The sequence below is a fragment of the Bos grunniens genome, chromosome 19 (assembly GCF_055505025.1).
Source record: "Bos grunniens cultivar Pamir isolate PY7600 chromosome 19, Bosgru_T2T1.0, whole genome shotgun sequence".
NCBI lineage: Eukaryota > Metazoa > Chordata > Mammalia > Artiodactyla > Bovidae > Bos > Bos grunniens.
In genome coordinates this window covers 23725386-23741705 of record NC_141183.1, presented here as the reverse complement: position 1 = coordinate 23741705, position 16320 = coordinate 23725386, and the positions used below count along the sequence as shown (strand labels likewise).

General features: G+C 55.4%; 1 protein-coding gene across 4 annotated transcripts; it reads right to left on the bottom strand.

The window, feature by feature from the left end:
• Positions 1–131: 131 nt before the first annotated feature.
• On the bottom strand, positions 132–13882 carry STAC2 (SH3 and cysteine rich domain 2). Of its 4 annotated transcripts, XM_086357912.1 has the most exons (12): positions 13350–13588; positions 11370–11471; positions 6165–6471; positions 5717–5814; positions 5450–5540; positions 4007–4119; positions 3857–3929; positions 3703–3764; positions 3158–3255; positions 2740–2791; positions 2260–2397; positions 963–1603 (listed from the first exon to the last, which is right to left on the bottom strand). In XM_086357912.1, exons 1-12 carry the CDS (start codon positions 13437–13439, stop codon positions 1499–1501), a joined length of 1329 nt encoding a protein of 442 aa, XP_086214038.1. In that variant the 5' UTR covers positions 13440–13588; the 3' UTR covers positions 963–1498. The 4 variants fall into 4 exon arrangements, with proteins under 4 accessions (XP_086214036.1, XP_086214034.1, XP_086214037.1 ...); XM_086357910.1 differs by lacking the exon at positions 11370–11471 and having other exon boundaries at positions 132–1603; positions 13350–13882; XM_086357908.1 differs by lacking the exon at positions 11370–11471 and having other exon boundaries at positions 132–1603; positions 6165–6543; positions 13350–13824.
• Positions 13883–16320: the final 2438 nt, after the last annotated feature.

Below are 16320 nucleotides of genomic sequence, written 5' to 3'. Positions count from 1 at the left end.
CCTCTCAGAGATGAACACATTCTCCACCTTCAGACTCTCTCCTATTTTGGTCCACACCCACCACACCTCCAGGCCCCGCCCACCCCTTCCCGTCCTCTGACCCAAGCTGATAGATACATAGAGCAGCCAGATTGGGACAAGAAACATTTAATTAGGGGTCTGGGGGCTCAGCAATGCCCCAGCAGACTCCTCATGCAGCCTCATGTACAGTGGGCATTGGGCCCGCCCCTGGGATATTGCTGGGGGGGCCTCATGGCAGCAAACAGGGCAGTGTGGCTTGAGTTCCTCCTCCCTCTGAGAGGGAGAGGTGGGGCAGGGGCCAGTGGGTAGGAGGGTGTGTCCCTCCCACCACATGGGAGGGTGTGACTGTGCCCAGGATGGAGGTGGCATTGGCTGGCACGATCAAGGGCACAAGAGGAGGCTCTGAGCTTGGCGGGGAAAGGGAGGTTGGCACCAGAGAAAAGCAACCTGCAAGGGAGGGGTCCTCTTTGCGTGTCCCCACACACCCCCTCCCCAGCGTGCCTACCCCCTTCCCTTTCTGGTGGTCAAACAGAATTCATTGTCTGTCTCCCACTCCCGCTTCCTCCCAGGGCTGTGTCCTGGAAAAGGGACCAGATGCAGCCAGAAAAAGGGCCCCTGCAACGGCAGCCCTGTCCCCCACAGAGCCCCGAGTGAGGGGGTAAGGGAGGGCTATTGCAGGGTCAGTCCTGAGGGTGGGGTTCCTGGGGCAGGCCTGGCAAGGCCTGGGACAGGAACTGAGCGTTCGGAGTCCTGACAGTGAAATGGGGATTGTTTTGATCAGGTGGACCAGTGGGTTTCTGTGTGCAGGCCGCTCTTGGGTGTGTCCTCTCCCAGTGAACAAGGGTAGAGTGAGGTTGCTCTGATTCGCCACACTCTCCCCAGACCTCAGCCCTCCCCTCCTCTGCCCACCCAAGTTTCAAGTAACAGGAGAGAGAGCCACAGAACTTTCCTGAGAGTTGATGGAGTGACAGAGGTGATGAGACCAGGGTCCTCCCACAGCCCTGAGCTCCCTCCCCACCCAGAGCTGGGGCTGAGGGACCCAGGAGGGCCCCACTCCCAAAGTGACAGCTTCAGGGTCACACATACAAGGGCCCGAGCAGAGGCTCTGTGAGGAGAGGGGGTGTCAGGCATGCAAAGGTGTCGTGGGCGGGGATAGGCTCTCTGGAAGAGGCAGCCAAGACGTTCCTCCGGAACTTCCTCTCAGGGCTGGACTCTGCATGGCAACTGGACCGGAGGAACCCACCTAGAGTTTTGCCATTCCCTCCCACTTTCTCCTCTTCCCCACTCCCAAGTCTCAGAGCTGCAACCTCTTCAGGGCACCCCAGGACCCCAGAAATAACACCTTTCTCAGTACAGAAGGCTCCCAAGCCATGGTGAGTGGCCCCTAGGAGAGGAGCAGAGGGAACCCCCCCGAGGGGCCAGAAGCTAGGAGGGCTGGGCATGGGCAGGGGTGGCTTCTGGGTTCTCTTGGCTCCTCTCAGATCTCGGTCAGGGCATCGGCTGGAACCAGGCCCCGCTTCTTGCCACTGCTGACGCGGATGAAGCCGTCAGCATCTTTGCTCCTGCCCACGCCCACACAGATCTGAGCGGGAGAGACACAACACTAAGGCCTGGCGCTGCCTGCCTCCCTGGCCCCGAGTCCTGCTGATGCCTCCCATGGGGCCCATCCCAGGGGATGATGGGACCAGCATGTGGTTGGAGCTGGGGTGATGGGAGCAGATCCCATGAGAATCCAGGGCACAGCAGCAAGAACCAGGCGGTCAGCGGACACCGAGCAGCACTTCGGGGCTGACCTTTGAGATCAGCTGGTCTAATGCCCCTGACAAACTCCCCGTTTCCCAGAGGAGGTAACAGCGGGGAAATGACTTGCCCGTGGTTGACAATAACGTTCAGACCTAAGCCTCTGGACTCCCACCCCAACGCTCTCCCCCTAGCTGTCTCTAACATAACTGAGCCCATGCCTGTGTTGGCCACCAGCCCCAGTTCCCAGCAGTCCCACTGCTGCTGCTTTCTCTCTTTTCTTAGTGAGAATCTCAGTTCCCCGACCAGGGATTGAACCTAGCCCATGGTAGTGAAAGCCTGGAATCTAACCACTAGGTCACCAGGGACTTCTAATCTGCCCTCCCTCCTGCCCCCAGGCTCCAAGCCTCCTCCTCCTCCAGGGTGCTTGCCCACGTTCCCGCCACTTATCTCCCTCCTATGCCAGCCTCTCCAGCCATGCGGGGCCCAGGTCCTCACCTGGTTCTCCTTGAGGCTCATGTAGCCTTGTTCCTTGTTCCCAGAGAAGGGTTGGCAGCAGCGCCAAACGTTCTCGCCTGGTCTCACCCGCTGCACAAAATTGGCTGGGAAGAAGCCAACCCGGTCGCCGATCTTGCCCTGGAATGAGGCTGGCAGTGAGCACTGTGCTGCCCCAACCCCAGCTGCTTTCTCTAGACCTAATATCCACTCAGAGCCAATGCCATCATCCTGTAGATCCTGGGTTCTTTTGTGTTTGAGCCCTTAGCTGGGGGGCTTCTGGGTTGGGAAGGGCACAAGGTAGGCAAAAGAACAAGACTGGGGCATGGAGGGGTGAAGTAAAGGCAAGACCTGAGGGTGAGCCTAGGCCTGGCTAGGTCGTGGAGGAAGGAGGGGGGATGTTAGGGAAAGTGCCCTCTAGCTCTCTGGGCTAGTCCGGTGCCTACCACGGCTCACCCTCCGCTCCCCACCCTGCCACATCACCTTCCACCAGTCTTCATTAGAGTCATCCACCAGCATGATCCGGTCTCCAGGCCTGGGACGAGAGAGTATGGGGGGCAGGGGGTAGCATGTGGGGCAGGAGGGACCTGCCCGTCCTGCATCCCAACAGTCCTAGACCCTCAGGTCCCCTGCAAGGGCACACGATGGCCCCTGTGTGACCATAGGTACACAGACACTGTCTAGGACAGAGGCCTGGCATCAGTACCAACCCTCTTGGACTCTGGCCCCTCTGTCTCATCTGGGGGCTCAGTAGCCTCCAGCATGCCTGGCAGAGGCTCTTGAAGGTCCCCCTCAAACTCATGTTGCAAGGTCTGGGAGTGCAGAGCCCTGAGGTTGGAGGCAGGCAGCCCCCGGGATCGGGGTGGGGGTGGGGGAGAGGCCGGGCCACTGGGGGACTCACTGCAAAGCCAGGTCATTCTTTTCCTGGGGCAGGAACTTGTAGAGCGCCACGTAGGAGTACATGGGCCCCACATCCTTCCGGAGGGCAGGCCTGGGGGGCTGCGAAGAAGCTTGGGGTCATGGCTGGGGGAAGGACACCTTTATTACTCCACCCACTCTCCCCTTGCCCTGATCTTGCCTATGCTGGGGCTAGGATATGGGACAGTGACAGGGAGAGGTCAGAGTCTCCTGTCTGCTGTGCCCACATACCCCTGAGGGACTGGGCCAGGGGTGGGAAGGGGGCACCTCCTCTGCCTGCTGCACTGGAACTGCCCACCCTTGGGGAGTAGGAGTGGGCTCAACAGGCACGGGTCAGTGTTGGGAGGGGTAACACCCCTGCCTCCCATGCCTACTGACCCTGGCATTGCATATCCCTGTAGATTGAGGATAAATGATGGCACAGTGAGACTCCCACTCAACACACTCTCACCCACCTAGGGATCAGTGACAAGTAGGATGTCCCCTTCCCACCTGGCCGGCCAAGGCTCAGTGCCACCCCAGCCTCACCTGTTGTCCTGGGCTCTTCTCCTCTGGTCCTGACCCTTCGCTCTCAGCTGGGGCTGTGAATACTGGAGATGCCAGGGTGGGGCCAGAGTGTGAGGCTGAAGGTGGTGGCCCCCACTGTGCTCTGTTCCTGCCCCTGGTCCCCAACCCCACTCACCGCTGTCGCCAGGGCCCTCCTCTGAGCTGCGGATGCTGCCCTCCCCATCCTCGGTCAGCTCATCCCGCTCGCTCTGGGGACACAGAGAGGGGAGGGCTCAGCCCCCCACCCTCTGGGACCCCTGCCCCCTCCCTTTGGTGTTCCCCATACCAGGCTCCTTGTGGGGGACTCAGAGGTGCTGCTGAAGCTGGAGCGGTTCATCAGGGCCAGGGAGGTGCCATAGCGCAGGGTCTCGTACACAGGGTCTACCTTCCCGCTGGCCCCTGCCGAGGAGTCACCATCAAGGCTGGGCACCTGGCTGCCCTGCTAGCTGCCCTGCTCAGCCAGCTCTAAAGTGAATTCTGCGCATGCCCCTCACCTGCCCCTGCCAGGTCTCCCTAATTGCAGTGAGAACTCCATGTCCTCCCATGGTACCCAGGCACAAGCCTGAAGCATCCTCCACCCCTCGCCCTCTGCACTGTCTATGTTCACTCCATCACCTCGTCCTGCCTCCCAAACAAGTCTAGCATCTGCTCACTTCTCTCCAGCTCCACAACTGCCAGCCTGATCCAAGCTACCAAACTGGCAACCATCATAGCTTCCCCATGGTCTCCCTGCTTCTCTCCAGCCCCTCCAATCCACACAGTAGCCAGAATGCTCTTGTGAAAACACAAAAATTGACCTTAGAATAAAGTCCAAAGACTTGTGGTTACCGAGGAGGGGTGGGGGAGGGATGAACTGGGAGTTTGGGATGAGCAGATACAAACTGTTATATAGAGAACAGATAAACAACAAGGCCCTACTGTATAGCACAGGGAACTATATTCAATATCTTGTGATAAACCATAATGGGAAAGAATATGAAAAAGAATGTATATATATATAAAGAATGTATATAACTGAATCGCTTTGCTGTAAAGCAGAAATTAACACAATGTTGTAAGTCAACTATACTTCAATACACTAAACGTTAAAAAAAAAAGAATAAAGTTCAAAGAACACTCTTAAGAGGGACCCTAAGGCCCTGCACCCAGAGTTCTATCTCACCCTCTCACTCCCAGGCTCATTGTCCCTTTTCTGCCCCTTCCTGCTTCCGGCCTGCCTTCTGTCCACACTGGTCTTCCCCAGATCCTCAGGTTAATTCCCTATCCTTCAAGTTTCCTGGATGCTTTCTTTGTCTCTGCGGATGAGTGGATGCCTTTTTATCCTCTCTTCGTTTCCTATCCTTCGGTTGCAGGCATTCACCAAATGGTGGCTAATTGATGATTTGTGTAATTATCTATTGCATGTCTAGCTCCCTTACTAGACCATGAGCTCCACCTTATTTAAGACTGTGTCCCTGTGTCTAGCACAGTGCCTGGCACTTAGCAGGTGCTCTATAAAGTTTTTGTTGAAGGATGGATGGATGGATGAACGGATGAATCAACTCTACATTCAGGACAGAAGCATCCAAAGAATTAGGGGGAGGGGAAGATGAAGAAAAATCTAAAAAAATGAAAAGGGAGTGGTAGCTGTGCCAAGAACAGGCAGTGCCAGTGTAAGTCAAAGCCCATCTGAGGAGTGTGTGGGTCTCTCCTCACACCACAGGGATGAGGGACAATGCTGGACACTCACCAGTGGGTGGGGACTCCTTGCTCATGGCACAGGCTGGCGGAGGCTCATGTACCAGGAGTGGGGAGCTGAAGTTGCGGCGGAAGGAGGAGGACTGTGGCAAAAGCAGGCAGAGAGACGGTATGGAGAGGTCACAGCCCCCGAGAGGTGCTGGCTTTCCCCAAGCCCAAGCACCCCTTGACCTGAGGAATCAGCCCTGAGTGGCACTCAGAGCCCCAGAAGCCAAGCCTGGGAGCACCAGTCAGCCATCTCCACGTGGTCCCCACTCACCGTCTTGCCAGGGCATTGCTGGTGGGAGATCTCCTCAGAGCACCAGAGGTGGACACTGACTTTACATGTCTTACACCGCAAACCCTGCTTAGAGTTTCCTGGGAAGAACAAGAGGGGTGGTCAGTGACAGGGGATGGTCAAGATAGGTTACATCCATGGGCAAGGAGCAAAGGAGGTAGGTTAGGGCGTGGAGGGAGCAAGGGATTGGGCTTCCTCATGGCAGCCTGGGGCCAAGCTCTGAGAGCTGACCCCGATACAGTCAAGGTGTAGCTGACCCCCAGCTTGAGACCCCACCCACCCTCAAGGGTGCTATGTGTCCGCCCGCGTGGAGGGGCACAGTTAGGTCTGGGGACCATGAATAGCTGGAGCCTCGACTTCAGGCAATCCGTTCCATGGGCCCACTCCCCACACCCACCCTGGCCCCTTCTGTTGCCACCCCGGCACCTACCCACAATGAGCTGGTGGCACAGCTCACAGGGGCTGGCTCGCTTGAAGACGTGTTCCTGGAAGCTGTGCAGCCTCACTGGTTTGAGTGGTGCCAAGGGGCGTGGGACTGGGCAGGGGGATGGGGCGGGAGTGGGCAGGCCCCGGTCTGCGGAGGCTGGTGGTGGGGTAGGAGGGGGCAGCGGGGTCGGGGGCGTCAGCAGCACCTCAGTGGGGCACTTAAGCTCAGAGCCGGAGCGAAATAAGAAGTTCTCAACGCTCTTACTTCGGAGGATGGTCTTGAGAGAAAGAGAGCGCTTGAACCGCTGGAGCTGAGAGAGGAAGAGGGATGGTGAGCCTGGAGGGGGCTGGCTCCCGGGGGTCTCTCCTCGGCCAGCAGCAGCCTGAAGGTGAGAGCCAGAGGTGATACAAAGCTTCTCCTGAGAGAGAGGCTGCCAAGTTCCAGAAGGTAGGTCACCACCCCAGGTGCCCACAAGAGCCAGGCAGGGAAACTCCTCTAGCAAAGGAGTTCTTACTAGAAAGGCTAATTAGGAGTGGTGGGGACTGTGGCAAACTGTATGGCCAGCAAGTAACTGCTGATCTCCTATACCAGCTGAGGCTAGTCTATGTGAGCAGCCCAGCATTGCCAGGGTTCTCAATTTTTAAAAAGAAGTCTAGACTTTTTTTTTATAAATGTAATTTTTTTTTGGTAATTTTATTTTACACGGCATGTGTAATCTTAGTTTCCCCATCAGGGATTGAACCTGTGCCCCTTGCAGGAGCATACAGTTTTAACCACTGGACCACTAGGGAAGTTCCATATAAATGTGATTTTTTAATAAAAAAAGATTAATGCGCTTAATGAACTTATGAAATTTGAAGTCAGTTAAGAGGGACTTCCCTTGTGGTTCAATGGTTAAGACTCTGCGTTTCCACTGTGGGGGGTGGGGGCTGGGGGGTGATGAGGGGGTTGGGGGGATGGTCATGGGAAAATCCCCCATGCCGTGTGGCCAAAAAAAAAAGTCAGTTAAGAAATTGAGACTCTTATGTGAAATTGAATAGAAACCAAGTCAAGAGGGGGGATGGTCATGGGAAAATCCCCCATGCCGTGTGGCCAAAAAAAAAAGTCAGTCAAGAAATTGAGACTCTTATGTGAAATTGAATAGAAACAAAGTCAAGAGGTTTTATTCCTTTTTCTTTGCAGAAATGGTAGTATAGTATTTCTCCTGTACCTTGCTTTTTTTCACTTAACAGTAAATCTTGGAAATCATACCAATACACAAAGAGTTTCAGCATTCTTTTTTAATGGCCACACAGGAATTTTATTGAATGGGTGTGCCATTTACTTGAGTTAACAAAGTAATACTTTGGGGGCCCAAACAAAACATGCCAGGTCCTCAGTTCTTGCACAGGGAGAGGGGCGTGGTTGCTCTGGACTCTCATCCTCAGTGTTGATTCTCCCTCCGAAACACCTCTCCAGCCTATCCCTTGCAACCTCTCAGCACCCCTAGAGCCTTGCCCTAGCTCAGGCTCTGGCACCTTCAGTCTGGTTCAGGGCTATAACTCTTTGCCTCCACCTTGTCCATCCCCACCTGTTCTCCATGCAGCAGGAAGGTGACCCCTGACAATGCAAAAACCATTCATGGCTCCTCAGGACTCAGTCAAGGCCTTTATGCCAGCCAGGGCACTACTACTTGGCCAAATCCACCCTTCCACCCCATGCCTTCCACCTGAGTTCAGACAAAATGACTTGAACTCATCTGTATTTTATGCTTCTGGGCGTTTGACACGCTTGTCCTCTTCTCTGTCTTATCCAATTATGTCTCGCTTTCTATCCTCCAGGGTTTCCTGTGACTATTCTTCCTCGGGGGAGCTATCTCTTCTGTAGGGATTCCTTTTAGTGGGACCACATGAGTGCTCCGATCAGGTTTATGCTTTGTCATTTACTTCTCACTTCTCCAGGAGGTTGTGAGCCCCTGGAGAGCAGGGAAAGTTGCTTCAAATCCCCATAATGGGCTTCAGCACATAGAAGATGCTCATTCCATGTTTGTGGAATAAATGATGAGCAAGTGGCTTGAACCCTAAACAGAGTGCATGTTCTGGAGCATAGGATGGATTCTGCATGAGGCCAGAGCACAATGGCCACCTGATGTGAACAGCTGACTCATGGGAAAAGACCCTGATGCTGGGAAAGATGAGGGCAGGAGGAGAAGGGGGCCACAGAGGATGAGATGGTTGGATGGCATTACTGACTCAATGGACATAAGTTTGAGCAAGCTCCTGGAGTTGGTGAAAGACAGGGAAGCCTGGCATGCTGCAGTTCATGGGGTCGCAAAGAGTCGGACACCATTCAGTGTCGGAATAACAATGACAAAGAGCTATTTCTACTGCTCACCCGAACATACCCTTATTCTGCCTGAAATGAAATCTGGACGGCTCTACCCAGACCCTTGCCCCACTCACCTCCTGTTCAGAGCCCTTTCTCCTGCCCACTTCTTTTCACTGGTGATTAAAAAAAAAAAATGGGGGGAGGGGACATAGGGCAGGGAGACTTGGCCCAGGTTCCCAGCTGGGATACCAGGCAGCCTGTGTGCCATGGCTGCCAGCTTGGCAGCCATGCCAAGGGGATGGAAGCGGAGACCCCTCTAGCCCTGGGGAGGCCAGTAGGCCACAGGACAAAGGGGAAGCAGAGGGGGAAATGTTTGGGCACAAGGTGGGTCCTGGTGTGCCAGCTGAAAGGCCAGACAGAGCCCTGGGGTGACTGGCATGTTGAGCTGCCCAGCTCCTTCCAAATCCAGTTTCCTGGCCAGTACTGTGGGCTTCTTTGTGTGTCTCTGAGAAGCAGGGCCCCAGGCCCCAGATGCCAGGGTGCTGGGGCAGAGGTAGAGGCCCAGAGGGACAATTAATTAGAACACAAATGTGTTCTATGGGCCAAACGTGGCTCTGGAGGCTCTGACAGGCCTGGAGGCGGGTGAACCAGCCGCTGCTCTGCCCAGGAGTTGTAGGCAAAGAGCACAGGAGGCCTCTGGGAGCACAGGCTGAGGGTGGGGGCAAAATGAAACCTGCTCCTGAAGGCAAGTCACTTCACTTCCTCTCTCTGAGCCTCAGTTTCCCTACCCCCAAGAGGAAGGAGGCAGGGTTAGGTGCTTTCTAAGCAAGACGGAAAGCAAGAATCTGAAAACCCCAAACCAAAAACCTAAACATATGGGGGACTTCCCTAGTGGTCCAGTGGCTAAGAGAGGGGCCAGGCTCGATCCCTGGTTGGGAAACTAGATCCCACATGCCGCAACTAGGAGTTTGAATGATGCAACTACAATGGAGACCCAGTGCAGCCAAAATAAATGAATATTAAAAAACAAAACAAAAAACTAAATTTATAAACATAATGAGAGGTGGTTATTATCAGAGTCCTGGAATGGATATGCAGCATCTCATTAACCTTCCACCATCCTCTGAGGTAGTGATAATTATTGTCCCACTTTTCAGGATGAGGAACTGAGGGGTTACATTACTCACTCATCATGCGTCCTCAGCTGCTAAGGAGCAGAGCTGGGACTTGAACTAGTGGCTTTGGCTACTGAGCCCAAGGAGTAAGGAGCCCTCTGCCTTGGCCCTCACCTCTGCCCCTCAGTTGTGCCATGGGCTTGTCATGAGATGTAAGCTTAGAAAGACTGGCCACCTGGAGCAGTGCCCACCCTGCACCACTCTGGCCACAGCCCCTCAGAATTGTTGTCTGACTCTGTTGGTCACCTCTTGTGACGGCAAGAGCACCCTCTCTTGGGACAGTCATTCCATCTTTGGGCAGCTGCAATCGCTGGAAAGTGCTTCCCTATATAGAGCTGAAACCTGCCTCCCTGCCTATCAGCCCTTGTTCCTCCCTTGGCTCAAGAAAGGGCTACTCCCGCTTCCGCACATCAGTTCTTCAAATATTTGAAGACATCAATCATGTTCCCCCCTTCCGAGGCCATTATTTCCAAAGTAATCCTCACAGGATGAGGTTTCAAACCTCTCTTCTGTCCAGCCTGTGCCCTTTCCTGGTCCCTGCCTGGCCTTAGTGCCAGGAGCCACCGCTGCAGGGGACCAGAGGCCTCTGGAACAGACTGTTCCCCAGCGCCGGGGCAGTCCTGACTCTGCCCCAGATCCCAGGAGGGTAGAGAGGCAGGAAGGAATAACACCTGGGGTGGCTGGCGGATGTCAAAGTCTGTGGCTGGAGGGCAGATGCAGGCATCTCTGCCAAATGGCTTAATGCCTGCCCACTCCAGAGACATCTGCCTTGGCCACCCAAACCTCATCTTGGCTCAGCCTAGCCAGGTATTTCCACTCCTGGAACTCTTAGTTTCCAGGGAAGACCTCCCCACCACTATCTTTTTGGTGCCCCTACTGTCCCAGGACCCATTCCCTGACAGGAGAAGTTGCCATATACCCTGGCAAACGGGCACATCTGCATCCCATTTCCTCCCCACCTCCCACCCAATCACCGCCAAAGCACCAGGAGCTTGTCTGGCTTGGAGCCTGGACCACCAGGCCTGTCATTCTGAGTCCCCTCTTGGATGCAGGGCCTGGCCTCCCTGCCTCCTCCCCACATCTCCACACCCTGGATGGTCCTTTCTTCCCTCAGTTCCCACCAGCTCCTGAAAAGGTATCAGGCAACTGGCAGAGGGGGTGGCAGATGGGACACAAGCTGACTCAGATGGCAGAGCTGGCATGACAAGATTTTCCCAAGAATGGCACCAGAAGGGGTGATGGCAGACCCCACGAAGTAGGATGGGATGGGGACCCAGAGAGGGCAATGCTGACATGAGGAAACTCACTGAGTACCTTAGGTTTAGGAGTGACACCAACCTTAGAGTGGGCAGGAGGCTGAACTTGGGCTGCAAGAAATTCCCAGGGACCCCCAAACACTGATAAATAAGTCTGGAATGTTGGCTTCACTGCCTAACAGGCACCAGCCTCCTCTGTTGTACCTGCCTCAAACTGAGCTGGGTGGGCAGCAATCAACCCTCTCCCTTCCTTCCCCTCCACCCCCACCGTCTGAAGACAGAAGCTTCCTTGGGACAAGTTGAGATGGGGGGATGGAAGGAGGCTGGCAAAGGTTCTGAATTCTCTCTGCCCACCTCTGCTGTCCTGAGTACCTTCCCCCCAAAGCCGAAGCCCAGCCCGTGTTGTTATTATGGAGCCCTTCATAAGTGAGGTACAGGGAGGGGGGCAAAGGGGCAGGGATCCAACTGACCTGGTACAGAGGGACCAGGTCAAGTGTACACTCTCTTCCTTCCCTGCTCCTCAGATCCCCATGGCTCAGATCCAGAGGTGTTGGAATGAGATGGTCCTTGGACTGGGAGAAATGAGGTGCAGACCTGCCAGCCCTGCCAGCCCCACACAGCTGAGCTTGCTGATTGCTGAGGCAGCACTGCCCAGCACTCCTGCCTGCCTTCAGAAAGCCCTTAAGGAGGGGGCGGAGTGGCCAGACCGTGGTGTGGGAAACAGGACAGGATCTGAGAGGCCCCAGTGCCCTGGGAAGCAAGCAGGGAGGTTGTATGCGTCTGTCCAGGGTGATAAGAAGGCAACTGAGGTCAGGCTCACTGGAACTCAGAATGGGGCTCTGTTTCTGGGACCCTCTGCTTGAAAGAAGCTGTCACAGTTATTCCAAGCAATATCCTCCCACCTCAACACCTCATTCTTCTCCCAATAGACTTGACTGTCTGAAGGGGAGTTAACTCTGTGGTCTGAGAGCCCAAGGTTTCCAGTTCTCAGAAGGGAGCAGGAGAAGGCCAAGTGTGAATCTGAAGTCTTGGATATGGAGACCCACTGGATCCCTCCGGTTTAGGGACAGGAAGCCTACCTGGGGTGCCTAAGCCAGACTCCATCCACTCGGGCCCTATTCATCTTTCCTTGGTCATTTCCTGGATGACCTTGACCTTGAATTAACCTCATATCGTGGGAAGTAGTCCAGAATTAGGAGGAGGATGGGCATGGGAAATAGCTATAGATGAACTAGTGATACCACGGGGAGCCAAAGATGGCACCCATTTCTGGTCCGGGCTGACCCCCTCCTCATCTGGGTAACAGAAGCCAAGTGGGAACCAATTACCAGGGTGGAAGGGAAAGGGTAACCTTGGCCTGAAGTCTGGGGAGGGGACAGAGAGGACTGCCTCCTCTCTCCCCATCCCCAGGGACCCTGCTCAGGTTGCTTCCCGCACAACTTCTTGTGGGTCACCATCTAGAACTTGGGGAGGCAGCAGACAGATTAGAGGCGGGGGTTGCAGAAAGTGAGCCCTGTTGTGTTCTCCGTCCCCCTCCCCGCCCCCAGCCCCTTCAGCGCCAGGAGTCTGGGCTGCGCCTGACTTCATTGGGGAATAATTTATTCATTGTGACTCCCGCAGGAGTAACAATCATACATAATTAGGGTTAATTATGACATTCATTAATTATGATGACTTCCCTTTTTGCTTCTACCCGCTCCCCACGCCCCCACTACCACCCAGCCCCCGTCCCGCTGGCAGGGGGGGTGGGTCTGCCTGTCTTTCTGCTCCGGAGCTGCAACGACAGTCCGCGGGTCCCCGCCCGTGATGGCCCGCGCTGCCGCAACACCCAGCGCGAACTCGGAAGCTGCGCACCCTGGGGCCGCGGGCTCACGTCGCCGAGCCTAACCGGGCTGGGAGGAGGGAATGTCGGACTGCGGCGGGTCAGAGAGAGCCATAGAGACTCTGAGATAAACACGCAGAGGACCCGGGAGAGACGCACAGAGAGATACTGAGGCAGAGACAAACAGGTTGTAGAGACACGGGCAGAGAGAGGGGGACAGACTGAGCTACAGGCGGAGACCTGGCGGGCACAGGAGAGGTGCGCCTGGCGCGCACACTCGGGCGCGTACACCGGCCCACACCCGCTACACACCGCTACACACTCCCTCTGCTTTCGCTGCGCCGACTCCCTCCAACAAAGCCGAGTTACAACCTCCCTGGAGGGTCGTGGGGGAGCTCCGCTCATCACGCGCGCAAGGGCGTGTCGTGTTTGAGTGATGGGAGCTGTTTGCGGTCCCTCATCCGAACCTACTGCCCCTGGGTCGCCGCGCGGAGCGTTAGGGACCAAACGGGCCCTTCTACGGTGACTCCAGGGCACCGGAGGCCACAGTGGCAACTGAGTCGGGAGGAGGATGCCCCGGCTGGGGGCGCACAGGGCAGGGGTCCAGGCCTCGCGCCTCTCGAGTTACCTTGGTTTCCTGGAGGGCAGAGACGGTCCCCGGGGGGGTGTGGGTGGCAGCGTCATCCGGTTCATTCTCCTTCTCGCTCATTTCGGTCATGGTTAGGGGAGACGGGAAAAGAGGGTGCCGAGACCCGACGGCAGCCCACCTGGAAGCAGGCTAAGGGTGGCAGGCGTCTCTCCGGGACCTGAAGCCCTTAGAGACAGCCCCCCAACCCAGTGAACCCCTGGAGAAACCCGCCCAGGCAAAGCAATCCCCACTCCCGGGTGCTGGCGGAGAAAGTTCCTGGCTTGGTGGGTGAGAGGAGGCAATTATACGGAGCCGAGGGAGCAGGACGACCCCAAGAGTGAGGATCAAGGGTCTGAAGAAGATGCTGCTCGGAGCGATGAGAGGAGGGAAGTGGGGACTCGGGCAGGAACCGAGGAAGGAAGCGATGGAGCTGTCAGTGTCCGGCCCGCTTCGCTGTCCTCTGCGCCCGCCCCCCACCCCTCCCCCTTCCCCTCCCCTCGCCGGCCCCAGCCGGGCACCCGGCGGCCCCTCCGCCCAGTCCTCGCCTCCCAACTTTGATTTAGGAGGTCGCCTGGTCCCTCCCCCTTCCCTCCGCCGCTCCCCCGCGCCGCTATGCAAATCAGGTTCTAAGCTATTGGCTGCTGCGGTGGCCAGGAGGGCGAGCTGGGCGGAGCTTTGGGGGGCTCGACAAGATGGGGAGGAGCTTGGAGGGTAAAGAAGTGGAGGGGGCAGTTTCACACTGAAAAATCCGGAATGGGGGTGGGGGAGCATGACAAGGTTGAAGGAAGGTTCAGGAGATCATATTAGAGTCTGGAAGGGTTAGAGGAGGATAGAAATAGGTTGGATTTGCAGAAGGAGAGCCGAGAATGAGATGAAAGTAGGACTTCTTGAGAGTGAAGAGTGGGGAAGCTTCCACCCCATTAACTGGATGTCTCTGCCCTGGAAACATTCTCTCCAAATGTACACATCCTTGGACTGTGCGGTAGGGGTTTCTTCTGCAAAGTATAGATAACTTAACACCATGTGTCAAAGGCCAGCCCTGTCCTGGAAAGCAGGACAACGACATGGCTTTCCAATCCTGTTGTCTGGACTTCAGCAGAGAAGAGACCTCAGTCCCCACACTTGAGGTCCCCAAACCTCTCCAAGACACTCCCCCTCCTAAAGATCCTACCACAAGTGAAGTTAGATGGGGGTAGGGAGAGGTGGACCCTCCAAAGAGTCTTCTGTCCACTTGATCTGAAGCTACCTCTGCTAATGCATGTCGCTCACCTGCCATTTCCTCAACTTCTCTGCTCTCCCCTCCTGGCCCTTCTGGCCCTTCATCTCTGGGCCTGTCCAAGAAAATGGAGGGAGGCTGGAGATTGAGAGAAGCCTTCCCTGGGTGTGGGTGGAGAGACTTCTGGGTCTAAGTCCCCTTCCTGCTCATCTGCTGCGGGTGATGAGATGAGGAGTGGGTGGCACTCAGAAGGGTCCTGCCTTTATGCCAGCCCTGGAGGAGGGTCTGAACCCTGTGTCCCTCCTCCCCACCCACCGGTGCACACAGCCATTCATGTGATCTCTCGCCTCCTGAAGATGTGCTCACTTGGAGTTGGAGCACTGCTCAGGTTACAGCATCTAGGGAAAAAGATTTATTTGCCAGTGGCAGAAGTAGGACAAGGGCAGACGGGCGGGCGGGTCTGTGGTTGTGGGGGCTTAGTCTCCTCCCCCTCCAGATCCACACATGGCAGACTCTGAGTGCTCGATTTCCTAAAAGGAGTTTCCACAGAACCTGACCTCAGCCCTCAGTCCAGTTTCCCCAAAAGCCCATTCGTGATCAGCCTCTCCTGTTCCCCTCTGAGGGCCACCTTCTTCCCTCCAGCCCAGCACAGGTCAGCCCAACAACCCCTCCCTAGGCAACTCAGACTTAGGAATGCTTGGAGCACCCTGAGATGGTATCGTCAGGCCTCTATCTCTAGCAGTCTTGAGCTGGAACAAACAAGCTTCTTCTGTGTTTGGAGACCTCCTGAGGGATGTATGTACCTCTGTGTGTGTTAGTTGCTCAGTCGTGACCAACTCTTTGTGACCCCATGGACTGTAGCCCATAAGGCTAATCTGTCCATGGAATACTTCAGGCAAGAATACTGGAGTGGGTTGCCATTTCCTTCTTCAGGGGATCTTCCCAACCCAGGGATTGAACCCGGGTCTCCTGCACTGCAGGCAGATTCTTTACCATCGGAGACACCAGGAAGGTACCTCTATTTCCCTCCAAAGAACTGAGGCTCTGGCTTCCTTTGAGTCCAATAACTGGGTAGTCACTAATTTGCTCGACCTTGGGTAGGTAACCTTTATTTTTTTTTATTTTTATTATTTTTATTTATTTATTATTTATTTATTTGACTGCACCAGGTCTTAGTTGCAGCATGTGGGATCAAGTTCCCTGACCAGGGACCAAACCCAGGCCTTCTGCATTGGAAGCAAGGAGCCTTAGCCACCGGACCACAAGGGAAGTCCCTTGAGTAGGTAACTTTTAAAGCTTTGATTTCTTCATCAGCAAAATGGAGACTCTGCCCACCTAATTGTTCAGAGGATGAATGAGATAGTGCGAATATACCACTTAGCCTAAGAAAGACAGACACAGAAAGTTTACATTTTCTTCTTTCTCTCCTTTTTTCTTGGGGGACTTGTCTCTTTCTAGGTCTTTTTCTGAGGCAGAGAGAAGAAACAGCTTCCTTTCCTCACTTGCCTTAGCTGTCTGGAGCCTGTTATGTCATGGAAGAACTAACCCAGAAGGAGACCCTGACTAGACTTGGGAAAGAATTCTCAGGGGAATCAGTGGTATGGGGGACCAAGGAAAGGCAGGGAAGTCTGTGGGCTCTGGGGCCCATCTGGTCTCAGCAATAGAAGCCTAAGGTAGAGCAAATATGGAGGAGGCAGGGGGCTGGATCCCATGACCTCTGGATGTCCTTTCTGGCCGACAGCCTTCGTGTTTCAG

What these genes read in the sequence shown, in the direction of transcription:
- STAC2 (XM_086357912.1), bottom strand. Translation starts at nt 13,439, where the DNA reads ATGACCGAAATGAGCGAGAAGGAGAATGAACCGGATGACGCTGCCACC. An exon ending in GGAGGGCCCTGGCGACAGCG is followed by an intron (nt 3,765 to 3,856) that starts GTGAGTGGGGTT and finishes TGGCATCTCCAG; the next exon opens with TATTCACAGCCCCAGCTGAG. An exon ending in AAGAATGACCTGGCTTTGCA is followed by an intron (nt 2,792 to 3,157) that starts GTGAGTCCCCCA and finishes CTCTCGTCCCAG; the next exon opens with GCCTGGAGACCGGATCATGC.